Source organism: Rhagoletis pomonella, unplaced genomic scaffold, assembly GCF_013731165.1.
Source record: "Rhagoletis pomonella isolate Grant_MI unplaced genomic scaffold, Rhpom_1.0 Rhpom_scaffold_00001, whole genome shotgun sequence".
Classification (NCBI taxonomy): domain Eukaryota; kingdom Metazoa; phylum Arthropoda; class Insecta; order Diptera; family Tephritidae; genus Rhagoletis; species Rhagoletis pomonella.
The window spans coordinates 6,154,644-6,181,269 of NW_023458555.1; the positions used below are offsets into that span (position 1 = coordinate 6,154,644).

The 26,626-nt window shown below is 35.9% G+C and overlaps 2 protein-coding genes across 4 annotated transcripts in view; one reads left to right on the top strand and one right to left on the bottom strand.

Moving 5' to 3' along the window:
• The window catches only part of LOC118736930 (TATA-binding protein-associated factor 172), a 34,965-nt gene extending 15,591 nt beyond the window's left edge, over positions 1 to 19,374 (bottom strand). Inside the window, exons 1-2 of one of the 2 annotated variants that reach the window (XM_036467090.1) lie at positions 19,213 to 19,374; positions 18,755 to 18,910 (exon numbers count right to left, since the gene is read on the bottom strand). The gene's annotated coding sequence lies outside the window, so the exon portion shown is untranslated. Of the gene's footprint in view, positions 1 to 18,754; positions 18,911 to 19,009 lie in introns of both variants that reach the window. The other variant, XM_036467080.1, reaches the window with a different exon arrangement.
• Positions 19,375 to 19,724: 350 nt separating this feature from the next.
• LOC118736942 (SWI/SNF complex subunit SMARCC2) lies at positions 19,725 to 26,500 on the top strand. 2 transcript variants are annotated; one of them, XM_036467104.1, is made up of 9 exons: positions 19,725 to 19,953; positions 20,040 to 20,165; positions 20,421 to 21,336; positions 23,299 to 23,629; positions 23,691 to 24,468; positions 24,526 to 24,709; positions 24,985 to 25,056; positions 25,131 to 25,844; positions 25,911 to 26,500. In XM_036467104.1, exons 1-9 carry the CDS (start codon positions 19,837 to 19,839, stop codon positions 26,105 to 26,107), a joined length of 3,435 nt encoding a protein of 1,144 aa, XP_036322997.1. In that variant the 5' UTR covers positions 19,725 to 19,836; the 3' UTR covers positions 26,108 to 26,500. The 2 variants fall into 2 exon arrangements, with proteins under 2 accessions (XP_036322997.1, XP_036323006.1); XM_036467113.1 differs by lacking the exon at positions 24,985 to 25,056 and having other exon boundaries at positions 19,726 to 19,953.
• The last annotated feature ends 126 nt before the right edge of the window (positions 26,501 to 26,626 follow it).

Sequence of the window (26,626 nt, forward strand, 5' to 3'; positions counted from 1 at the left end):
ATACATATATACGAAAGTGTATCAAAATTACGCAACTCAAGCTCTTCGTCTGAGATAGGTGATGCCATTCGTGGGAAAAAGTTCATAATGGTCGTCCGATTCAGCGGATGATGTATACATATAACGTTAGCTTAATTACAGAGGTCGAAAATGCACCTCTCCACTTTGAAAGTGTCCCAAAATAACCGTCACACTATTTAATAGAAAAACTAACCCACAAAACAGAACAGGTGGTTTATTTTTTATAGATGTGTGCTCCTCTCAGTGGGAAGACGGAAATTCGTTCCAAAATAAATCATCATACCACCCTGTCGGAAAAATCAACCAACACCAACCAACACACCTAGACTTGACTTGACTTGAAAATCGTAAATCTGCCCAGCCTGCAAAATCATCGTAAACGAGCTCGTAACTGGGTATTTTCTCGAAAAAAAACCGGCTAAAAAGTCGTTTATGATAGCCGTTTACGAAACGTTTTCGAGTACGTTTTCGAGTACGTTTTCGCTTGAAATTGTCGAGCACCTACGAACAGTCGTAAACGGATGGAAAAAGCATTCGTATGCGAATATTAGGGCTGCGTTTCTTTATACATTCCAGATAATCCCATTTCACAGAATGCGTTTGAAATATACGTATGTACGTTGACATATCATCAGGAACGTTCTAAAGAATAAGTAAACAGAAAAATTTATTCCAAACGTTCAGAATGAATAAAGAAATGCAGCCTATATATTATAATATATTGTGGTTCAAGAAAAATTTTCAACAAAATGAATTTAAAAAATGTCAGTTACGCGGTTTTGCAGAACGACGATACACGGTTTTGTACTATAAACGACGATATGTAAGTATAATTTTGATCACATTCTTCATGCGTTCTGAAATCTAGTCGTCAAGCCCATTTTCAAAATCCGGCAATTTTCAAAAATCTGCTTTAAAAAAAATATTTCCTTAAGTGATCAGGCAGCATGAATTTGATCAAATGTCATAATTTTATTAAAAGTCAAATGTATGTTTTCTTGTTTTCTTGTATTAGCCAAAAAACCAACTTCACTTAGAAACATGGAGAACTATAGATTTTTGATTTATAAGTTAAATTTCTAAGTGCAAAGAGAGTTGTGAGAGAATCATGCTGCCATTTCATTTTTTAATAAAATCCCTATGTCACACAAATATAATTTTTCGTATAAATGTAGAGTAATTCATCTGGCAATCGAAAAACAAACATTCAAATAAAGACAGAATCAGAATAAATCAGAAACAATCGCAATTTGAATCGCGTTTGGTGTAAAACCAAATTAAACTTTTACAATTTTAAGTGTAGATACAAATACAAGTACTGAAAATGAAAACAAACAGGACACAGGTAATAAGTAGGTGACACGCTGAGTATTCGCGTCTAAGTTTCTAGGTAAGTCAAGTCAAGTGTATGGGCTGGTTTTTCCAACCCAACTTGACTTAGTTTAGCCAATTTTTTGGATTAAGTCAAGAATAAGCTGAATAAAAAGTAGGCTAACTTTTGACTTAAGTTCAAAAAATGGCTAAACTAGGTTTAGTTGAGTGGGAGAAACCAGGCCTAAGTCTTGCATAACCCAGCTTTTAATAACAAAAATTTCAAGCAAATAAAAAGATATCAAAAATCAAAGTAACCTTACTCTTGCTCTTTATGATGCTAAAATTGAATATGCTATAAAAGTGGATACCAAAAATTTTTCAAGAAATTTTCAAGTTTTGATAAAACTTTGTTAAATATTTGTAATTTTTTTACAAAGTGTAAAGTTCGGACTCATGTATGCATATGGTTTTTGTTTGAAAATAAGCTGGAGTTTCATACAGAATTGAAAAATATTAAATAAACAAAAGAAAAATAGCCAAAACGTGTAAAAATGCCCCTAATTTTTTTCACCACTGTATATTGTACAATCATCGCAGAACTATAAATGCCAGGCAGCTTTTGAGGACTACACGGCGATATTTATGAACAAATAAAAATGCAGTAAAACAGAAAATACTTAATTCATAAAAACAATGAATTTTGAAATATTTCAACGTTTAACGAGCGGCGACAATGAAAACGGTATTATTATGGGTAAGTAAGTTTCAAAGCACACGTTCTTAAAGATACAAATATATGTACACATACGTACATACATATATAGATATATAATATTAATAATAATATTATAATAATAATAATATAATAATATTATTATTATTAATATTATGTAAACATGTATACCTCGCTTCACTTGAATAAGTACATTAATATTCTTCAAGAACCCAGCTTATTTGATGAATGAATTATAAATTTTTAAGAAAATTCAAGAATGAAAAGGAAATACCTTACAATCAAAAAAAGGCATGCACTGAGGAAAGAGTAAAGTTAGGTCAACCAAATATGTTTATCCCAACAAATCGTTGCTAATAATTATATTAGTTGGTTATAATTACCAAACCTTGTGTTAAAAGAGATATATGTACTTATCAGACTCAACCAACTCGAAATAATTTTCGTACAATTTAAACCGGGTAAATATGTATGTATAGTGTGGCCACTGAAAAAAATATATATTTTGCTTTATTGGCTTTGTTTTTAGAGCTCTTGTGGAACGAATCGAACCAATTTTTAACCGACTTCAAAAAAGGAGGAGGTTATCAATTCGTCGGATTTTTTTTTTGTATGTATGTTACCGCATAACTTCGGACTATCGGAAAGGTGGCAACTCAAGGGTGGTCTCATACTAATTTAATGGTTTAAATCTGATCATTGGGTCATTGGAAATCAACGATAATATTAAATTTTTATATGCCAACTAAAGTCGGTTTTGTTTTTTGCTTGAAAATTACTTGTTTGTTGGTATATTCAAGAAACCGTTCCGAGAATGTGTGATAGTAAATGTATTTCTCCCAACACATGATTTCGTAACTATTACCAAATAATGTAACTGTAACCAATTCATATGTGTGTGACAGAAACATACATAATGTACTTAGTTGACGTATCTAAGCTCTTTTGTCAGTGTATGTTTTACATTATTTCCAATATTTAAAATCTTAGTTCATTTGTTCTAAAATTTAGATTAGTTTTTTGATTTTTAGGCGAATTTTTGCAAATGTTTTCAAAAAAAGAGGAGACTGATCAAAAGCTCACGAGCACAAACCCCGTTTTTTTTCGTGAAAGAAAATGCACGACAAATTAAGAGATGGATACTTATTCATAAAAAACAAAGTCGATTTTAAAAGCTTTATGAAGTGACATTTTCATAAAAATTTTCGATTTATGTACCTATAAAGCTTTAAAGTCTTTTTTCCAAAACCGCCCGAAAAAAGTGAGAATCATAAATCACTCTCTCACAACGACTTTTAAAGAGACCGAAATCCCACAAAAGAAAGAAAATTCGGGCCGATTTGAGCTTCGCGGGGAGTATAACATCGTGCTTCAGATCAACAAAAACTTTAAAACTTAAATCTTATTTCTGTTTGCAGAAGAGTCTGAATAAATTGAACTTATTGGATATGTTCATACGATCTTGGGCACTGGATCCGCGACTTGCTTAATTTTAGGGTTTTCTGCAGGTGAAAGCGCGCCTGCTATTAATCCATTCTCGCTCTTTAACAATTGAAATGGTCCATAAATGTTTTAACCTGGCTGTACCCATAACACGGCCGCTTAAGCCGAGTGGTTAAAGTAGCGTACCATCACTACGTAGGACCTGGGTTCGATCCTTTGTCCAAGCAACATCTAAAAAATATTATAACCAGTTTTTTTTTTAACAGCGGCAATGCCAAACTTCCGAGTGCATTTCTGCCTTGAAAAAACCTTCTCATAAAACCATTCGCTATTTGGAGACGGCATAAAATAAGTAAGCTCGGCCAAATACGAGGGCAATGTGATATATGTTTGTGCTTGTTCGAGGTACGTAATAAAAGCGGCAATACAGCAGCACTGATGAAAAATTGCAACTTCCCAATTGATAAAACGTTGCTAGGAATTGACACCGAATATTCGCACAAACAAGCCCTTTTTAACCGACTTCCAAAAAAAGAGGAGGTTATCAGTTCGTCGGATTTTTTTTTTTTTTTTTTTTTTTATGTATGTTACCACATAACTTTGGACCACGTCAACCGATTTCGATAATTCTTTTTGCATCGGAATGGTAGTGTCTCAATACTAATCTGGTCCGATCAGTGGATCATGAGGTATATATATTTATGTATATTTTTTATATGAGAGTTGAAGTCGGTTTTTTTTTTGCTAAAAATTACTTGTATTTTTCAACATAGTCTCCTTCTAGCTCGATACTTAAGGTGCAGCGTTTTTTATTTTATATTTTCTAATTCCTTCCAAATATGTAATAAGTTTTTCTAGGTCTTCCAAATAAAGAGTTTATTTCAGTGATGGCCTCTTCATTCGACAAAAATCTCTTACTGCTCAGTCATTTCTTTTGGATTTGGAAACATAAGCTAAATCTGGTGAATATTGTGGTTGGAGTAGGAGTTGGTAGCCCAATGCCTGTGTGCACCCGTGCATTGTCTTGTCAAACCAATATCGAATCCATCCAAAATCTCTTCGCCAGTGGCTATTTTCAAGGCAATCGATGTAACTGACATCCCAAAAAAACTGTGGTCATGACCCTCCTGGCCGACAGTCCCACTTCAGCCTTGTGATGTACGCACCCAGTTGAGATGCGTATAGCCTCAGACACCTCACACACTTTCATCGTCCGATCATTCAATACCATTTCATGGATTTTATTTGCCATTTCTGGCGTGACGACCCCTTATGGGCGGCCTGAACGTTCCTGGTCACTTGTACTGGTACGACAGCAAAGGAATTTAAGCTGACTTTACACTGGTAGATTGCTGTCGACTGGAAAATCGACAAACGTAACGTCCTGAGCGGACATATAAAATTACTTTAAGTTAATCCAACATTTAGCTTGCTTTTATAACAAATTTTTTTAACATGGGAATATATCATCGCTAGGTTAGAGTGAAAAATTCCAAAATCCACTTTTTATGAAAACTCATATTTTGATCTCCAACAGCAATAGAAATTAAAAACACATCGTTTCAAAAAGAATTAGGATACTTCTATATTATTTCTTCTCCTTTATATTCAATGAAGGGCAATTTGCTAGGTCCTAAAGGGACACCGAGAATCCGATAAGGCCAAAATAATACGAAATATTTTATTAAGGATCAAATCCTTCTTATTCGTTTGGAGTTTTGCTTTGCTTTAAACACGCAAAATTTTGTATTAAAAGTTTTGCAAAATACTTGAAGAAAATGGTTATAAGAAGTTTTGTTCCTATCCTGTAAAATTTGTAAAAATGGACCTAGCAACTTTTCATTCGAACTGCCGCACAGTGGGCTTTTTGAGCACTCCATGCGAATTTATCGCAGCGCTTTCGACAGAAGCAATATTTTGATATGAGACAAAATAGTTTTGAAAGCTAATTTTATTCCCTTTCATGGAAAAATAGTGCCATTGACTCACAATTACTCCTTATCCTTAAAAAAAAAATTGGTCAAAAATAGTGTTAATCGAAAAAAACATGCAAAATCCGCCGGATTTGTTCCAACAAAAAAATTTTTTTTTTGTTTTGTTACACTAATATGTACTATGGATTTTGAGACGAGTGACACGATTCCACTGTTTACAAATCGAAAAAAATTGTTACACCTCAATTTAAGAAATGCATATTTGATTGATTTTTTTTTTGTATTTGCATGCAGCTGTGCATCCTTCTCACAATTTTATACAACTCGACTAACAAGTACGCTGTAGTGCTATTCAAGATCTTTTTATTTGAGCCAAGGTAGAAGTCTCTAGGCCCTTTGAGAGCCAAATTATAACGGTTCTGAAGTTAAACTTCGAAATTTCATTCGACATTTTTGCAATTTTTTTCTTCTAATTTCAGAGTAAAAACTCGTACAGCAGATTCGAAGTTTGGTTTAAAATTGCGTTGCGTTTTTCATCGCCAAGGATCGGCGCCAACGTTGCGTTATTCGGCGATGCTTCATACAAATTATATGGGCATGAGGATTTTTGACAGTCCTTGGCGCTTAACGCGCCAATTTAGGGATGACAATATAAATAGCAGATGAAGAACAATCGCCCCTAAGACGAAGAGCCTTATAAAAGCCACGGACAAAGATGTTTAAATTCTGAGATACCTTAAAATTTGATTAATATAGGTAGAATAACAAAAGATTTATAAAACTGCAGTTGTGAGCATTGAAACACTCAGCCCTGTAAATTTGTCTAGAATTTTTATTATTTTCAATGAGTTACAATTTGCATTCATAAACAAATAAATGAGCGGTGTTATACATACATATCTATGTATGTATGTATGCATACGTAGTATGTACACCCCGATTCACTTTAATGGACATATACTCTTCTTAAAGATATATAAGTTTTTTATGTATGTACATTAGGATGCCCATCGAAAACGCCCCCTAATTTTATTCGTTTTTATGAGAAAAATTATTGCCTATTTTTATACACTTTTTAAAGGTCATTTAGAGGTCGCGACCTGTCGATTTAGGTCGGAAATTAGGATTTTGTAGACTTATAACTTTTTGAATGACTATTTTTGATCCGATTTCAAAGATCGAATATGATCCGAGAAGAGGATATACATATAAGCCATTAAAAAGGTATATAATAATATATTGTCGCACTAGGCTTGTTGGGATTTTTTATCGGTTAAATTAAAAAATACCCATATTTCTCTTAATTTTTTTAAATTTGACCATCGATAATTTCTACAATTTCAAAATATGGAGTACTATCAAAAATTAAATATATATTTTTAAGTAAACTGATACCTCATTTATTACAATCGCATAAAAATTGTCGAATTCAGACGGCTTTTCTTCAACACGGCCTTGAATTTATAAGTGTGTATGTACCGGAATTTCACATTTTTGAGCCGTGTGGCTAAGGAGTTCATCAATATTTATTCGAAATTGATATATACAATCACTCTTTAGCAAAAAAGGGGGTTTTCATTGAAATTTTAGGAAAATGGGGGTGGCAACGCCCACTTATGTATATCCTATTTTTGTATATCAAAAACTACTTGACCGATCTCAACAACACATTGCGCTTAGGCTTTTTAAGCGCCATATTGAAAATTTTTTAACAAAAACCATGGGCTCCACCAACGTAACGGTAATTTCAAAAAACTCAAAGCTAGCTGTTTTTTAGGAGTATATTTTGTCCGATTTCAAAAATATTCAACATGGAATCAAAAAAAAAACTTTTTCGATGGGCACCCTAATGTGCATATCTGCACTTATGGGAATCGGACAATGAAAGTTGTCTTGCTTAAGGACTAAGGAAAATTTGTTCCTTACTTCTGTGGCATGAAAAATCACTTTATTGATGCTGTAAATTTTTTTGAAGAAATAAATATGTAAGTATGCATACTTAGGAGTATTTTTTCTTGAGAGCTGCAGACAGATTTAAGAAATTTTGACAGAAGAAAATTTTTTTTTCATTTCCAATTTCTCGTTTTTCTTTAGAGCTGCAGACCAGTGCTGCCGCTGTCAGTTTTTCACTTCGCTTTGGAATCTTTCCCTACGTCACTTCATTTTACTTCGTTTTACTTCACTTTTCACAAATTAGATTTATCTCCAAAATAAATAAATTTTTTTTTGAAATACATATCGTCGAAATGAGATTCGTAACCCTGAAATCCAGGCATCGAGATTTATGGATAAGAATCGTAAAATCATTATTAAAACCACAGATTTTTAAAATAATAGCTAGAGAAAATACCGCCTATCAAGGCAATGCCTTCAAAAAAAAAAAACAGTTTTTTCGCTCTCCTGTAAAATTTGAGTGCCGTAAGATAGGCGGTGTTGCATAAACATCGACGATATATGATTTATTAAACCAAAATCAATCTATTGCTAAAATTTTTGTTAAGTAGTAAGCATTACAAAATAACTTTTCACAAAAAGCCCTTATTGAAATAAAAAATTCAAAAGAATATTAAATTTTTTTTTTTGGTTTATCTCCAATAATTGTCACTATATTTTATTTGGGCTTACAAACTAACATACTTGGAAAGTGAGATAGAAAAAAAATATCACTGTGAATTGGAACTCGGTTATAAATATTTGCACTAAGTATATTATACAAAACCGAAATAGGTACTCACACTTTTTCTAAGAAGTCGAATGGAAAAATTTCCAATTTCGACGAAAATTTCTTGGTATGGAAAATATAAATAAATAAAATCGTCCAAATGTCAGGATATGCATATTTTTAACGCTGACTGTATTTACATTAGGGTGGTCCTTAAATGTAGGGAGCAAATTTTTTACATCAGATTTCCCAAGGCTTAACCCCTACGTCAATGCTACTATAGTCGACGATATCATATATAAATTTTTGGTCCCGATTAGAGACGGTTAAGACGAGTCGCACAGCGGGCAAACTTCAGATTCCTCCATGGGGACTCAAAAAATAAAAACAATCAAAATCGATACTACTAAAGTCGAGGATATCACATATAAATATTGGTCCCAATTGAAGTCGGTTAACGCGTATCGCACAGGGGTAAAAATTCACATTACCCTATGACGACGTCTTAACCGACTTCAATCGGTACCAAAATTTATATATGATATCTTTGACTATGCTAGTATCGATTTTGAGTATTAGGTGAAAAAAAATAAAAAATATTTTAATTTTTTGAGTCTCCATAGAGGACTCTGAACTTTGCCCCCTGTGCGTCACGTCTTAACCGTCTCCAATCGGGACCAAAATTTATATGTGATATCTATGACAGTGGTGTTACCGATTGAAGGAGTGAGACTGAAAACAATCGTTCATTTGATTTTTTAAAAACCACCCTAATGTGCATACATACATATGTCTCTTATATGTATTTAATGTTCATTCATAAATAAACACATCTGGATGTAATCGTAAAAGTCTCACTGCAAAATACTTGTGCCGTTAAGTGTTATAAAACGTAACGAATCTCACACTAAAAGTAATATTGTATGCAAATTTTGAAAATATTTACGATTGCATGCAAATTTATTTAGCACTTACTCATTCAAACAAATGACAGTCAACATAAAAGGCCTACATTTTTGTCGATAGTGCATTTTTCGTACTTTTTTTGTGAAACCAATAATTTTGAAATCAATTTTTTTAGGACACCCGTTTCGAATGCACAATTTAGTGGAACAACGCATTTGAGAAACTACAGAAATGGAAATCGAAAATGGATAAATTATCCGGATTTTTAAACAGGTTTTTCTTTTTTTTAATACTTTAAATTTTTTATTATGAATTTTCAATTTGTCCTCAAAGAAAATCAAGAGATGCTGCACAAATTCCACTAAAAATAAAGTCAACTTTGAAAGCCCTGCGTGCCCACTTTAATTTACTTTAATGGACGAAGTTAAAGCCGCAACTCTACGCACTTTTAGACTAAATAAAATAAAAATTGCATTCACTCATAAAATAACATAAAGTAAAATAGAAACTGCATTCACTTATTTGAAATGGACCAAAATTTAGTAAATTTACATTTGCCAAGTCTTTCAATCTCGAGCACGCATCAGGTCATTGTTATTTGAAAAAAAAAAATACTAGTTTTCTAAGTTTTACAGAAAGATTTCTAGATCAGTTGCCACCTAAGCCACTGTCAAATGATAACCTGTGACTCAATAGGACTCATTAAATAGTTTTCGGTGATAACAATCACGTTAGCCAACAAAAAAAAATTATGTATCTTCAATATTACTTATGTATGTACATTAGGGTGGTCCAAAAATGTATGGGAGAAAAGTAAAATCGGAAATTTAATGCTCTCACCCCCTAGGATTGTTCTATACCGAAAAAAAGTATACGCCTGTTTTTTTATTCTAAAATCAAAATATATTTAGAGGTCGCTCAAAGCGCTTAAAGTTTCCCATGTATTTTGTATGGGGAAAAAAATACTTTTCGTAGAAATGGCATAGAATCCATGAAAATCAAAATTTTTCAACCTGAAAACTCTGCTTCTCTTCAGAGGACTTCAGAGAATAATGCCCAATTGTTTATTTAAACATTTTTTAATTTAAACTATTTTTTCTTTTTTTCTTTTGTATATTTCTGTTTGTATATTTGATTTTTTTGGGGATTTTTCGGAGACCCTTAAAAAATAGTTAAAATTAAAAAATGTTTAAATAAACAATTGGGCATTATTCTCTGAAGTCTTCTGAAGAGAAGCAGATATTTCAGATTGAAAAATTTTGATTTTCATGGATTCTATGCCATTTCTACGAAAAGTCTTTTTTTTCGCCATACAAAATACATGGGAAACTTTGAGCGCTTTGAGCGACCTCTAAATATATTTTGATTTTAAAATTAAAAAAACAGGGGTATATTTTTTTCGGTATAGAACAATCCTAGGGGGTGAGAGCATTAAATTTCCGACTTTACATTTTTTTTGGACCACCCTAATGTACATACATACATATGTTTGTACACACATACTATTTGGAATTGAGGGAAATCCATTTTGGCGCGAGTCGAAGATAATACAATGATTTTTTTTTTTTGTAGAAAGGTCTATACATTCTAAGTTCTTAGCACATATGATAATTTCGACCACCAAAACAAAAATCATTGGGATTTAAGCCGTACTATTTGGACAGTTGATGCGTTATGGGTTGAAAAACAAACAAGACAAGAGAATTTCGTAAAAAATTTAACGTACGGTGCGATTCGTACGTCAGATGGCTTTTGCTATAAGAAGCTCTTTCTCGCAAAATAGTAGGTTTACCATTACCTGCCTAAGAGCCTCTTTTATGCTTTTTGGGCATGGAATCGAGCTTGGATTCTATTCAGCGATATTATATTATACACCTGTACATAAATACTCGGCTAGCTCGTCCACCGATGCACTATACGAAACGAAGCATCGCGTATTACAGCTGAATGGCGTTTTCTTTTCTACCGAAAAATTGTGCCTTTTCAGTGCACAAATACTAAGGAGAGCGCAATGAAAAGGCAACATTTTTTGTCGAAAATAAAACGCCGTTAGTTAATTGAAAAAAAAAATTACGTTTTTGCCGACAATACGTTTCGAGCCAGAACCTAATAAGTAAGCTTGTGTGCACACTCAGCCACGGACAAAAACTCTAAACCACGACGAATAACCGTTCGAAAGCAAAATGTAAAAAAATCAATCATGAACTGCACTTCCATCACCAAAAAACTGGTGGTTGGTTTTGAACCGAACCGTCGGTTTTTTCGGGCTTCGAACCAAACCACGAACCGAAACGTTTTTATTTTGCAATGCCAAAACCGAACCGAAAACCACTAAAAAAAAAAGGTTCCGTTTGGTTCATAATGAAAATAACATTTTCCACGTTTTGTTTAAATCTGTTCTGTAATTTTTCTTTAAAATCTGTTAAAAATGTACTGACATCGGTCTTTTACAATTTTATTATATGCATAGATTTGTCATATTTTTGGAATATTTTTATCCTTTAGCATAAAAAATTTTAACCATTTGAACCGAACCGAACCGAACCGCGGTTCTCGGGATACTCATGAACCAGTTCTTGTACCAGTACAAGTCTTTTCTAAGTGGTACTGAACCCAACCGCAAAGATTTTTTGAGTGGTTTGCAGTCCTGGTTTGTACAGACTTCAAAAAAGGAGGATTCTCTCTATTTTTGGGCTCAAAATGTGTTTTATGAAGACCGAACAGTAATACTTAGGGCAGGATCACACTATTGGTATATGTATTTGTACAAATACGAGTATTTTATCGATCACACGTCTGATTGATATTTATAACAAACGTTAAAAAGTGAAGTATTTTTTGTCCTTGGTTGGTGTTGGTGAGAACGTAAACTGACACTGAAGCTGGCGCAACGTCGCAGCCGGTTTGTCTCCAACTTCAATTTGACAAGTTACGACGACGGAAACTTGTTTTAAAACACACAATCACATTGTCAAAGATGACTCAGTGCTGGTGACGAAAACCATAAGAAACTTCCATCCGCGTCCAGCGATAACGCGATGAATCGCAATTGGACAACGTCTAAAATAGAACGTTACAAAACGCGAAGCGGATATGGTAAACGAATGCACTTCCATATGCATTTACATTAGTGTGCGCCGGTTTCGTATGGAAACAACTCGCTTAAAAAATTACAAAATTGGATGATATGAAATTTTACAAAAGATGGAAAAGAAAGTCTGTAGATTAGCAAAAAACTTTATTTAATACACTGATGACTACAGCTTTTTTCATATATGTCTGTTCGCTCCACTGTTGAAGGTATGGATAGAGGATTCTTTCCTGTAAAATTGCAGTTTTCTATATTATTTGAAAAAAAAAAGATATTTTTATAACATTTTCCCATAAATTATCACTTGTCAACCTAATTTCCTACTAGCCCGGTCAAGTTAGATTTATAAGGTTACAGTAACGAAATGTGAAGTCTTTATCGATCCCAGATCTTTAAACAAATTATTCAAAGTCAAAAGTCACATAAATTAATTTTTACCATTTTCCAGCTAAACGGCAAGGTTTATCATACAAGAATCACCATTTCAGGGATACAACGACCAGATCGACATCCATTTTGTAATATTTCATTTAATCTATAAAATACTTTGAATTGAAGTTAATCTTTTGACAGTTGGTAGTATAAACAATACAGTCTATATGGGAGGTGCCACGGGCCCGTTTCTAAGAACCCACATTTTTTTCCATGAGTAAGTATAGTTTTGATTTCATATATCTCCATAAAAAGTTTCAGTACTCTACCACAAATACTCTGAAAGGAGGTATGCAGTATGAAAAATTTCGTTTGTATGGGAAGTGCCACGCCCATTTGGCTAATTGAGATAAAAGCTATCCTATAATTTAAGTTGGGCTAAATAACACCAGTGTGCGAAATTTAATTATAATTAGTAAGGATTATCCAGTACTGACCATTCAAATAGTTTTTAGAGGTGAGCATTTTTTTACATAGATTACACAAACACAAAATATTACACCAGGGCAACGGGTTTTCTCAAGAGATTTTTCAGAAATGATAAGTAGCATGTTGTCCTTTAACCTAGGATTCTCCTTCTGAAGAAGTAAAGAAGTATATTTTTTACCCACAAATGTAAAATAAGTATCGCTCAACCGACTACCACAAAAAAATTCACGCTTTCTATAAAATACGCGAGATTCAGTTACAGTTGTGAGCAGCCTTTTTTTGTAACTGGGCACATTTGTTTAACACCTGCCTATTTATTCCTCAGAACTCACAAATGAACTTTTGAGAATCCCGAGCTTTAGGTCTGACCGCTCAAGAAGTTATACCTTAACAAGTAATTTTTAAGTAAAAACAGAAGCGACTTCAATTCTTTTATAAAATTTTTGAGTACCGTTAATTTCTTAATGATCCAATGACCGAATCTTTCCTTTAAAAAATAATTATGGAAATCGGTTGACGTAGTCCAAAATTATGTGGTAACATACATAAAAAAAACTAATTGATAATCTTCTCATTTTTTTGAACGACGATGAGTTGAAGATAAATTTTTTGAATTTGTTAGTACTTTTTTGGTATTTTAGGCTATTTGATCAAGTAGGTTCCTGTGCAAGAAAAAAGTTATTAAATTTTAGCTACTTTCCATGAATTTACTTTCTGACGTCTGCGGCACCGACGCCTGCGATTTCCGATTTGAGATTTTTTTCACGGGGCAAGTTTTCATGACCAAAGGATCGTTTCTGCGGAGAGTTTTGCTATGTAGGTCAAAGTTGATAAATAAGACGCACATTAATGTACAATAACCAAACTGCTATCGAGAACACATACATACATATGTACATATGTACATATGTGCATGTAGTAAAAAATACGCAGCAAAACTTGCCATTGCGTTATCAGCAGAAATTATGTACATATGTGGCCCTAATGGCCTCTGTATCGCAGCTTCGTCGTACGGAAAAGCCAAAACTAGCACTTTTTTATTTGACTCCCGTCAAGCAGAAGGACGGAATAAGGGATGGAAAATATAGTTTTCGAAACAATACTCCTATGCAGAATCACGCTTAGTAGGTACACACCGACAGAAAAATCCTCCACACTTTCATGTTGATTTTCACTTTCACAACTTCTGCAGTAGTCGTCGTAGGCGATAGTACCTACATTATGTACATTAGGGTGGTCCTTAAATGTAGGAAACAAGTTTTTACATTAGATTTCCTAAGCCTCAACTCCTATGTCGATGCTACTATAGTCGAAGATATCACATATAAATTTTAGCCCCAATTGGATACGGTTAAGGCGTGTCGCACAGGGGTCAAAGTTCAGATTGCCCTATGAAGACGTCTTAAGCGACTCCGGATAAAGAACAGATAATTTACGGCAGACTATTAATTAGTTAGTTTGGGTTTAGCTGGGTTTCCTTAATTCGTTTTCAGAAGGTGTCCTGCTAACTTCCACGGAAGTTCGCAGAGTACGCAATATTCTTTTAAATATGTCTGCGAGACAATTTTTAGTCCCGTGGCTAGCGATATTTTTAAAAATATGTCCGCGGCTAAATTATCCTTTTCACGGATAATTAACGGCAAATTATCCGATAGGAATTTTTACTTTGGGAAAAAGTTGTCCTGCCAACTTCAGAGAGGTTGCTTTCTGGTGTCGCCAGAACACCACCTACATGATGAGGTTAAAATGCTCTCCAGAAGGGAACACAACACAACAATTCTTAGTAGGGATCCACAGACATGACCAACCGAACAGACAACTGCTTGCAGAAGAGCCCTCGCCAAGCCATGTCAGAAGGCATCTATACGAACTGACGGACGAAGTCCAGAGGTTCATAGAGCAACCTCTGGACCCGTCAGCATACCGACAGGCCCTGAGTGGCATTCACAGGAAGTCAGTCTCAAGTTACGTAGATTCCAGACCTGTGAATGCTGCTCTGGGCACACAACCACCTCACGTAGACGAGACGGGGCTTCGTCTGCGTCGAGAGATTCGGACCACAATAACCCAACTTCGCTTAATTTCGGCGGCTCTAAAAACACCTTAATTGCATGTAATTCCTGAATAATATTTACCATTGTTCGACGAAATTTAGTGGGTGGGTCAGTCGGCTGGCCCATATATTTTTGCAATTTTTTCGGAAACCGAGCGCGCACTTAAATTAATTTTGGAGGCCCTAAATAACACCTAAATTGCACCTACTTCCTGAGTAATTTTTATCATTTTTTGGAGAAGTGGGTCAGCTAGCGTGACGGACGCAATTTTAAGCGCCTGTGGAAAGTAAATACTAAAAGCATTTTTAAATGCACAAAAAGAAATATAAACTTTATGAAAAAATCATCAAAATCGAAGAAAAGGGGCAAAAGTTGCATGATTTTAAAGAAAAGTTTCAGAATAAGGCTATTTTTAAAAAGTCGGTGTCAAGGGGCAGCCATATCTAAAAAGTGTCAATTTGACACTTTAGTCGCACAACGGTAACACTGGCTATATAATAACGGGGCGGTTCAGGGAATTAAATAAACAATCAAAAATTTTACGGTCTCATGTTCAAGCCGCTTGTATGTATGTTAGAGGTTTACGCCGACAGGCTTTGCGGCGGCGGCGTGGTCAACGTCAAAAAGATTCGGCGGCGGCGGCGACGCCGGCGCGTCTGAAAACGCCGGCGCTACTTCTCATAAGGTAGATTTCAAAGAGCTACTAATCTTATCATTTCAACTCGTCAGCGTTAGGCATTCGCCATGCCAATTATTCTATTATTATAATTCTATTTACTTCATTATTGAATTAGTTTTAAATTTAAATATTGTTACTTCCTACTTGAATTAAAATGTTGAGTGTCTGGCGCTGATTGATGGGTGAACAGAAGAAGGTCTGAGGTATATACATACATACACACACGGATCTCTATATTCTCTACAGATCCGTATGTACTATTTAAATTTAAAGAAAAACAAATTGTTTAAAGTTTAGTTATTGGGGTAATTTATGCCGCTCTCAATAAATTTTTGCAATAGTCTTATCAAATCGAACCAGAATGGGACTTTTTGACCCACTGTTGAAAAAAATGGCTTATAGATGGTTAAAACTTCCACTAAAATATGAAGCGCCAAATTTTTCTAAGGAGAACCAAATGTAATGAAAAATAATACTAATGTTTACCATAAAGACGGAACTTTAACCCTGTGTAGAAAACATAGCGATGCGAGGGAGCAAAACCTTCCTGGGGTTTGACCACCACTAAGGAATGCTAACGTAATTTTCACACAGCCACCTAGTACTTGTATACGTATGTGGGACCCCAGAATAAAATAACTTACGAATGTAAATATTAGCAAAAAAGTGTTTGTTTAAAATATTAAAAAAATACATAGAAAAATCAATTTGTCTTTGATTTATCTTCAATAATTGAGGAGTTAGATGCAAAGAGGCCGCTTCTATTAAAACTGCTTTCTGAGATATTGGAGCTAACGTTTTTGATGTGTTAGAAGTTTCTTGTTGTTGTAGTAGGTGTATAAAAAAGTAGTATCTTTGTAGTATAGAAAAGAATTGTCTATTGCGGAAAAAAATCGTTAGATTACCAGTATTCGACCCTAATTTAACTGTAATAAACGCTGTCGTCAAAAAATATGTTACCTATGTTTTTTCTAAGTTATGCTATTTTGGAAAAAATAAAGGAGATCATACTCTTGTCCAGTGGCCCAAATTATGCAAAAAAAAACTAATTTAAAAATGTAATTTTCATTTCGTAAAATTGTGTTTTTATACAAGTAATATTTAGTTCCTTCAAACGATGTATTCAATGTACATACATCATGAAAATTTTGTACAAAATTCCTTAGGCGCCGAACGCCGCCGCCGCCGCCGCCGCGCCGATATTTTCGTAACTCGGCGGCGGCGCGTGAGGAATGACAAAAAACGGCGGCGGCGGCGGCGTGGCTCGGCGGCGTATACCTCTAATGTATGTACATATGTCTGTATGTATGTATATCGAGCACTTACCGTTTAAATTACCTTAGGGGATTTCTTTTTCAAAATTTTATTTTGATGCACAAATACAAATGCTCTTAGAGGTTTGCATTTTGTAATATATACAGTCAATCAATAGAGTTTAGGTACAGTGTTTTTTTTCCAATAAGGGCAGCTGTTTTTTAATTATTTTATTTTTCGTAAATTTAAAAAAATATATATATGGTTTCTCTTCAGGAGACTTTCAATAATAATACCCAATTGTTTGTTTAACCATTTTTTTGTACTAACGATTTTTTATTGTTCCCCCTATTTCATTTTTTGGCGTTTTTGTTGGTTTTTGGCGGACACATAAATTATAGTTGCGATGAAAAAATGGTTTACTAAAAGATTGGGTATTATTACTGGGAATCTCCTGCAGATAAAAAGATTTCCGATAGTAAAATATTGATTTTTAAGAATTCTATACCATTTCTGCGAAAAGTTGTTTTTCCCCATATAAAATACATGGAAGACTTTGGGCGCTTTGAGCGACCTCTAAAAATTTTTTGATTTCAAAATAAAAAATAGTGGTCTATTTTTTGGGTGTAGAACAATCCTAGGGGATGAGAGCATCCGACTTTATTTTTTCACATGAATTTTTGGACCACCCTAATGTACAAACATGAAAATTAATTTTGTAGTTTTTTTCTCAATTTGATTGTTTTTTTCAGCTTTTGGGCAGTTATTTTTTTAACAAGTGGCAACCGTCCGTTCGTCTGACAGTAAATACTTGAATTTATAGAAACCAGAATAAATTCCTTGATAAAAAATATTTAAAGGTAAAATCGCTCGCTCAATTAGTCGGCCATCATTTAAATTTCGAGGTTTGTCTACTTTATAAAATTGAAATTTTCAGAGCAACTCAGATGCGTAATAACAGGTATATTCTGCACGTTACCGAAGATTTTGTGACCGGAAAATTTTATTATCAAAAAATGTTACCACTTTTTGTCACCGCGATTATAGGTACGTTGCATGAACCATGCATGGGTACGTTGGTAATGCAGTGAAAATATTCAGCAACTCAGCTATGAAGATTCGTGGAAATTCCTGTATTGCATATTTCAAGGGGCAATATTTTGTTACCAGCTTATGATATGGTAACCCGTGAAACAATAATTAAAGGTTTGCTCATTAGTGACATTGGAGTTTTGGAGGAGATGGCGTGGCTCCCCAAACACCCTAAAACTAAACTAAAGAGGATGGACGCCACTTTATGAAAAGTCACCCCTCCCCCCCTAAAGACCCCTTGGGAGCTGTTTGAAAACAGCGTAAATTTGGATTTTTTCCAAAACGATAACCATCAGTACTCTTTTCTCTGTTGCCCAAGAAGAGGGGCAGGGGCACCTTTTGCAGAGAGCACCTTTCAGCACCTTTTTTTGGCAGCTCACCTCGGAAACTTGCAAAAAATACCATATTTCCAACCGACATTATTAATAAATTAGCGCACAGATATAGTAAATTTTATTTTTGTAATAAAGCGTGAACTGTTGTCTACAAGTGTGTGTAAAAGATTTTTGATCCGATCCACGCGTTTAGGCACAGCAAACCCAAAATCGTTGTACAAATTCATAAAGAGTACCCCAGATTACTAAATACTCCTCGAAATGATCTCACTTTAATAAAAAAATAATTGTACATAGACACTCTTATTTTTCCATTTGGCCCTTTTTTATATCCAGTATTCATAGCTGAGTTGGCAGCCCTGGTCATCGACTTACCTTGTTATTTCTCTTTCTCTCGCTTTTACTAATTCTTTTATTCGCGCAGTCGATAGATATTTTGTACTGCGCTGCTTTCGTAGACAGGGGCGTTCCAAATTCGCCTCTTCCTTTCAAGCGCTCCTTTTATATTCCTTTGTTTCCGTTCTAATGCAGCTACGAGTTTAATAAAACAGGATATTATTAACATTTGCTTAATATAATAGTGAAAATAGTGCTATATCGACTTCCACAAGTCTAGAACGAAATTCGCACCAAAGCCACCCTGCACCGCACCACAGTTCTTTCCGACGACTACAGTTCTGCCTACGTCGCTGCTTCAGCTTACGTCTCAAAAAGGTAGAGCACATTCGATTTTTCATTAATTCGTGGCGTCCCACTATTTGAAAAACTTGTTTTGCAGATTCCCACACCACTTTTGCGTCTCAATAGCACATTTCCTCTCAGGCAATTATTACCTTTTAGCACACATAGTAATCAATCACTATTTTCTCAACGCTTTAATTTAACATTTGGCTTTTCACTGAACACTTGCACTTTTTCACTTGTTTTTTCCGATTTTTCGATTTTTCCTGGGAAAGCCATCTCGCTGAGCGGTCAAATTTATACTGTCAGCGTTTCTTGATTGGATGGGCGATTTATTGCAGCGCACGGCTGCGCTGCGCTAGTCTCTGCCTTCGTTGTTCATTCTTGGTTGTCAAACAGCAGGGTTGATTTAAACCTTTACAGTGACTATCGGAAAGATTCAAATTTTACTTAATATTAAATACTTAATTTACCTAAACAGTTGCTTTTTCAGTTTACAAAAATTATATTAATTTTAAATAATAACTGAATTTGTCTTTTGAATTAATAGAATGCGTTCTTTAAGCGACAGGGACGAATTCTGGAACATTTCAAATGGAGAAATGCAACTCTGTTTTGTCTTAATATCACAGTGTCATTCGTAATTTATTCCCTTTATTCTTGCTTGTTTTTGCAGCAGGCTTTTTGTTTCGTTGTGCGTGGTTTGGTGATCGGGTCGTGAAATTAGATATTTAATTGTGAAAATCTGTATTTAAAAAGTAATTTCTAATTTAAAAATGAATACTTTGGGGCCAAAAAAGGACGGAAGTCCTAATGTGGAGTTCTTCCAATCTCCAGAATCACTTCAAGGCTTTGAAACTATTCGTCTTTGGCTAGGGAAGAATTGTAAAAAGGTAAGTACAACGCGGCCACGAACAAAAATGGCGCTGCGCTGACCATTGAAAGCGATTATATTACTTTTCTTTTGTTTCTCATCTAGTATTTAGCAAATAATACAGAATCAATTACAAAGGAATCGCTTGCGCAGTTGGTAATCCAGTTTTTGCAATATGTGGAAGCTAAACTTGGCAAAAATGCCCAAGAGCCGCCGGCGACTCGGATCCCGGTAAGTTGGTAGAACACAGGAAATATTTTATGTATACCCTTCAATAGAAATGGCAGGGTGCATACGATGGGTTATTTTTTTCATGATGCATTTCCGAACGCAATCTGCGCAAATTTTTTATTTGATTTTAAGTTACTCTATTTGTGTTAGCTTTGGTTTTAACATACATACATATATATATTTGTTCATTCATAATATAAATAATTCTTATTTGTATTTTTTTCTCCAACTTATTCAAATAAATATTTCTGGCAGATGCGTTTATTTATGGATTTTAAACCTGGTGGCGGCCTATGTGTCATCTTCAGCACAATGTTTCGATTCCGTGCCGAGCAAAGAGGCAAAAAGTTCGATTTTTCTGTGGGTAAAAATCCCCCTCGCAAAGACCCCAATATTCAGTTGCTGATTGATATTGAACAAGCTCTTGTTGAAGCAAATCTTTATCGCATTCATTATATTTACATACGCCCGGAGGTAAACAAAGAACTAGCCCAAAGGCTGCGTGATATCCTAATCACCAGACGTGTGGAGATCGTTACCGATGAGGAAGAAGCTACTCATATCATTTACCCAGTGGTTGATCCACACCCGGATGAATATGCACGTCCTGTTTTTAAACGTGGAAATCATGTAATGTTACATTGGTATTATTTTCCGGAATCTTATGATTCCTGGGCCATTAACTCATTTGATTTGCCGGAATATGTGCCCGAGAATCCAGAGGTACCAGCAGAACGTTGGTTCGTGTCAGCTTCATGGGTTTTAGACTTGGAGCAGTATAACGAATGGATGGTCGAAGAAGACTACGAAGTAGATGAAACGGGCAAAAAGAAGACACACAAACATCGTATGTCAGTGGAGGATATCATGTCATTTGGAGCGGATGAGAAAAAGCGAGTGCCTGGTGCCAGTGGTACGGCCACTAAGCAAAAACGCCGCCGTTCCCCTTCGCCAAACGCTTCGAAACCAGGAAAGCGCAAACGATCGCCAGCTGTATTACATAAGAAATCACGCAATGATGAGGACGATGAGGACTTAACGCGAGATATGGATGATCCTCCAGCAGAACCCAACGTACAGGAAGTAGTAAAAACATCGTCACTTCAGTCTAATGCTAGTCCAGCCCCGGGCGGAAAATCTCGCGCCGACAATGACATGATGCCAATTAAAGGTAACTAGTGTTCGCCCAGCGGTTGAAATTCAACCGATAAAATTAAGGATAGTTTATGTAAGTTGAATGAGCTAAAATAACATTAGTTGGAATGGGTTAAGTGGAGGGGAGTTTAGCTTAGTACTTGGCATAACATAACATAACCATAACATAAGAATAAATAACATAACATATGAAGCATAACACACCACAATATAACATCGCACACTCTTCAGTTGTATTTCCTTTTTATCCCTTTTTTCACCTCTATCTAAATCTTATTTATTTTGGTTCATTTTATGCCAAATGATGTTGCCTTTGATGCCACATCAAGTGATATCATGTCATGTGGTGAAATTGGGTGTAGGAGTTACGGTGTGGTGAATTTAGGTGTGGTGGATTCAGGTGTGGTGAGTTAAGTTATGGTGAGAAAGTTGAGGTGTGGTGAATTAAGGTGTGGTGAATTTTGGTGTGGTGAGTTGAGGTGAGTTAAGGTGAGGTGAGAAAGTTGAGGTGTGGTGAATTAAGGGTGGTGGATTTAGGTGTGGTGGATTTAGGTGCGGGGTTAAGGTGTGGCGAGTTGAGGTGTGGTGAATTTAGGTGTGGGGAGTTAAAGTGTGGTGAATTAATGTGTGGTGAGCTCAGGTGGAGTAAGTTTTTAAGTTAAGATGAGTTAAAGTTAAGGGGTTATGATCTTTATCCTTATCTTCATCTTCATCTTCATCTTCATCTTCATCTTCATCTTCATCTTCATCTTCATCTTCATCTTCATCTTCATCTTCATCTTCATCTTCATCTTCATCTTCATCTTCATGTTCATCTTCATATCCACCTTGCTTTGTATTTAGGTTTCTTTACTTTTATTCTAATCTTTGCCTTTATCCCTTTCTTCTTCTACATATTCAACTTTACCTTCTTCCTTGCATGAATCTTAATCTTCGTAAATCTGATTTCTAAACTGCTGCTTAGCAGATTTCTTTAATTCAGTATCAATATTAAAGCAATGTCATTGATGCCACATAAAGTGATATCATGTCATGTGGGGAAATTGGGTGTGGTGGTTTGCGATGTGGTGGAATTGGGTGTGGGAGTTACGGCGCCGTGAATTCAGGTGTGGTGGGCTTAAGAGGTGCGGTGAGTTTAGGTGTGGTGAATTTATCTGTGGTGAGTTGAGGTGTGGTGAATTTAGGTGTGGGGAGTTAAGATGTGGTAAGTTGAGGTGTGGTGAGTTAAGGTGTGGTGAGAGAGTTGAAGTGTGGTGAATTACGGTGTGGGGGTTAAGTTGTGGTGTGTTTCATCTTCATCTTCATCTTCATCTTCATCTTTATCTTTATCTTCATCTTCATCTTCGTCGTCTTGGTCTTCATCTTTATCTTTTCCTTTATCCTGATCTAAATATGTCCATTCTTTTCTTCATTTACATATTCACCCCCACCATTGTTATTAGGTTAGGTATTTAAATTTTCCTTCCTCTTTGTCTTTATATCTCGGTTTCTTTACTTTTATTTTAATTTCTGTATTTATCACTTTCTTCTTCTCCATACTCAACTTTACCTTCTTCCTTGTTTGAGTCTAATCTATTCATGTACATAAATACATACATTTTATTCCTGAACTGCTGCTTAGCACGTTTCTTTAATTCGCTATCAATATTAAAGCATACATTTAGGGGGCATTTCCGCCCCACCCATGTACATGTGTGCATTGGTATTGGTGTGACTTTTGAATTGATTTTTTCGCTCTATTTTAAAATGATTTGAAATTTTAAAAATTGCCTGCACATCAGCATCAAAATACCTTTCTAATGATATATAATTGTTTATACCTTAGAAGTACAGTTTAGCCGTAAAAGGGGTGTAAAGGAAACATGATTGCCTATTTATATAATTGATAATATTACTAATAATAGGTATAGTAAAACTAAAGTCATCGATAGCAATAATTACAATATTACTAATATAAAACCTTAAACTAATATATCAGGCGGAACAATGACAGATTTGGATGATGAAATGACAGGTGGTAGTGCAGCACAAGCGCTTTCCACAGGAGATGGAGAAAATTCTCAAACTGGCAAAACTAGTGACAACAGTAATACTCAGGAGTTCTCTTCCTCCGCTAAAGAAGATATGGAAGACAACGTTACCGAGCAGACACATCACATCATAGTGCCCTCCTACTCTGCCTGGTTTGACTACAATTCTATTCATGTAATCGAAAAGCGTGCAATGTCGGAATTTTTCAACGGCAAAAATAAATCTAAAACACCTGAAATTTACATGGCATATCGTAACTTTATGATTGACACCTACAGGTAACAAATATAAGTACAATTATATGTAGTTCTAAACTAAAATTGTGTGGCAACTTCTTAGGTTAAATCCAACTGAGTACTTAACCAGCACAGCCTGTCGCAGAAACCTTGCAGGCGATGTCTGCGCCATAATGCGTGTTCACGCATTTTTAGAACAATGGGGTCTAATTAACTACCAGATTGACGCTGAGCTGCGTCCGACTCCAATGGGTCCCCCGCCCACTTCCCATTTCCATATTTTATCAGACACGCCATCTGGTTTGCAATCGTTGAATCCGCAAAAGACGCAGCAGCCATCTGCAGCAAAAGCTCTACTTGACTTGGACAAGCCAAAAATAATTAAAGATGGAAAAGAAGGATCCGTGGAAGGAGACAAACCCGGTCTCTTACCTGGAGGTATAACTATCAAAAGCGAGACTATAGAGAATGGTTCCAGTGCAGGTCAGCAATTTGGTTTAAAGTTGGACCAATATGCTAAGAAACCAGCGGCGATGAAAAATCGTACCGCAGCCAGCATGACACGCGAGTGGACTGATCAGGAAACTTTGCTTCTGTTGGAGGGTCTCGAAATGCATAAAGATGACTGGAATAAGGTTTGTGAGCACGTAGGGACACGAACACAAGATGAGTGCATACTGCATTTCCTTCGACTTCCTATCGAAGATCCATATCTAGAGGATGATGGTGGATTTTTGGGTCCGTTAGGATGTCAACCAATACCATTTAGTAAATCTGGCAACCCTATCATGTCAACAGTTGCTTTCTTAGCTTCTGTGGTTGATCCTCGCGTGGCGGCTGCTGCAGCCAAAGCAGCTATGGAAGAATTTGCTGCTATAAAGGTATCATGTAAATGGTAATTGTGAAAAAGCAAAATACGTTACAAATTTTAATTTTAGGACGAGGTACCCGCTACAATTATGGATAATCATATGAAGAACGTAGAAAAAGCATCCGCTGGTGGTAAATTCAATCCAACTTTTGGACTAGCCAACAGTGGTATAGCCGGAACAGGAGTGGATAAGGAAGACGAAGACGCTCATATTGCTGGAACCGGAGCTGGGCCAATTGCAATGAACACAGGTGCGGTATATAAAGAAAATAGGGATGTTTCGAAAAAATGTGATATATCGATATGCTCTCTGGCGTATGTTTGTGTATGCTTAATATTGTCTGTTCCTCCCGAAAACGTTTACAATCCATTCGAAGAACATGTTAATTCAAAATTTGCTTTTTCTATTTTCGGCCATGCGTTTGCCACATATATCTGCATCCCGCTCGTCCTTCGTTCTCGTTTCATATATTCGTTTACGTTTATCCATATTCCTGCATGAAAAATATGAATATCTACTCCTCAGACGATGCTAGTAATACAGAGAAGAAAATAATTGAAACAGAATCTAAAAAGAAACCAGATAATGACTGCAAAAGTACAAATATTTACCTTTATCCCGGCCTGAGTATAAAGGGCATACTAAATATTAACTTATATCGTTTTCTGTAGATGGTGCTGCAATTAAAACTGAAGACACAAATGACGCAGATAATGCAAAAGATCCCGAATCAGCAAAACAGCATGTATTCAACGAGACAAATGTCCAGACCGCTGCAGCTGCAGCTCTGGCTTCCGCAGCGGTTAAGGCAAAACACTTGGCAGCTCTTGAGGAACGAAAAATTAAGTCGTTGGTGGCGTTACTGGTCGAAACGCAAATGAAAAAATTGGAAATTAAACTACGCCATTTCGAGGAACTGGAAACAACAATGGAGCGTGAACGGGAGGGATTGGAGTATCAGCGCCAACAACTCATAACAGAGCGGCAGCAATTTCACTTAGAACAGCTGAAGGCAGCAGAATTTCGAGCCCGTCAACAAGCCCACCATCGCCTACAACAAGAACAGCAATGGCAGGGACCTGGCACGGCTGCAAATGCCCCAGGCGGTGGTCCTTCAACCGCTAATTCTGGCGCATCCCTTGGCAGTGTCGGTAATGTTACTTCTGCTCCCGGTCATTCCGGAGCAACTGGAGCTAGCACAACAAGCGCCGGTATACCTACGTCTAATAGTGTAAGCAGTGTTGGACCACAAGGTGCAACTGCGACGAGTCAAGGTACAGCCACATCAACAGCCATGGGAGGGAATGCACAAGCTACAACTGCTTCACTTGGTTTACCTGGCGCATCATCGGCTGCTATACAGCAACAACCACCAACGCCAATGGGTACATTTGAATAAATAGCAAATATAACCAGCAATAATACGCTTATTTTAACAATTTTTTAACCAGACACAACTCCATCCGCATCCGTCGCTGTAGCATCAACTAGTGGAGACGGCGCTACAATCACCAGTCAGACAGTATTGACACCAGCAGGCGTGTCATGTGGTGCTCCACTGCCCACATCTGCAAATGCACCGCCGACAAATGTTCAACCAAGCATTCCAGCAATCATCGGTGCGCCACCGGCAGTGCCACCATCATAAGCTATACAAAATATTTCTCATAATATTTCGCTGTCTATATAATCTTCATTAAGTTATTGCTTACCGTATACTATAACACATCATGCTGTAGCTGTAAATGCTGTTTTTTTTTTTTTATTGAATTTCACCGATCCTGTGTCAAAGTTTACATCATCATTTCATCTTGATATAATGAACTGCAACTTTTCTTGCCAAAAAAAAAGAGATTTACGCGATTTTTTAAACTTGTGTAAATGAATTTGTATCGTCAAGGCTTTCAGCATGTTCTTAGCAAATGGTTGCAGGCACAGCACTCCTAAAATTAACCCATACATTGGATTCAATATGATAAATGTAATTACATATAAGAGTGTCATCGAATAATACCAATAAAATGCATATGTGAATATGTAACATGTCAGGTTTTCAATTCACTTCTGGGTGAATTTCAACCACAGCCAAAGGTTCAAATTCACTCGGAAGTGAAGTACAGAGCTTGAATGATTGCGTTCTTATTTTTATTTTAACGGGCTCATTTCT

What these genes read in the sequence shown, in the direction of transcription:
- LOC118736942 (XM_036467104.1), top strand. Translation starts at nt 19,837, where the DNA reads ATGAATACTTTGGGGCCAAAAAAGGACGGAAGTCCTAATGTGGAGTTC. An exon ending in TTTATGATTGACACCTACAG is followed by an intron (nt 23,630 to 23,690) that starts GTAACAAATATA and finishes GCAACTTCTTAG; the next exon opens with GTTAAATCCAACTGAGTACT. An exon ending in ACCAGATAATGACTGCAAAA is followed by an intron (nt 25,057 to 25,130) that starts GTACAAATATTT and finishes CGTTTTCTGTAG; the next exon opens with ATGGTGCTGCAATTAAAACT.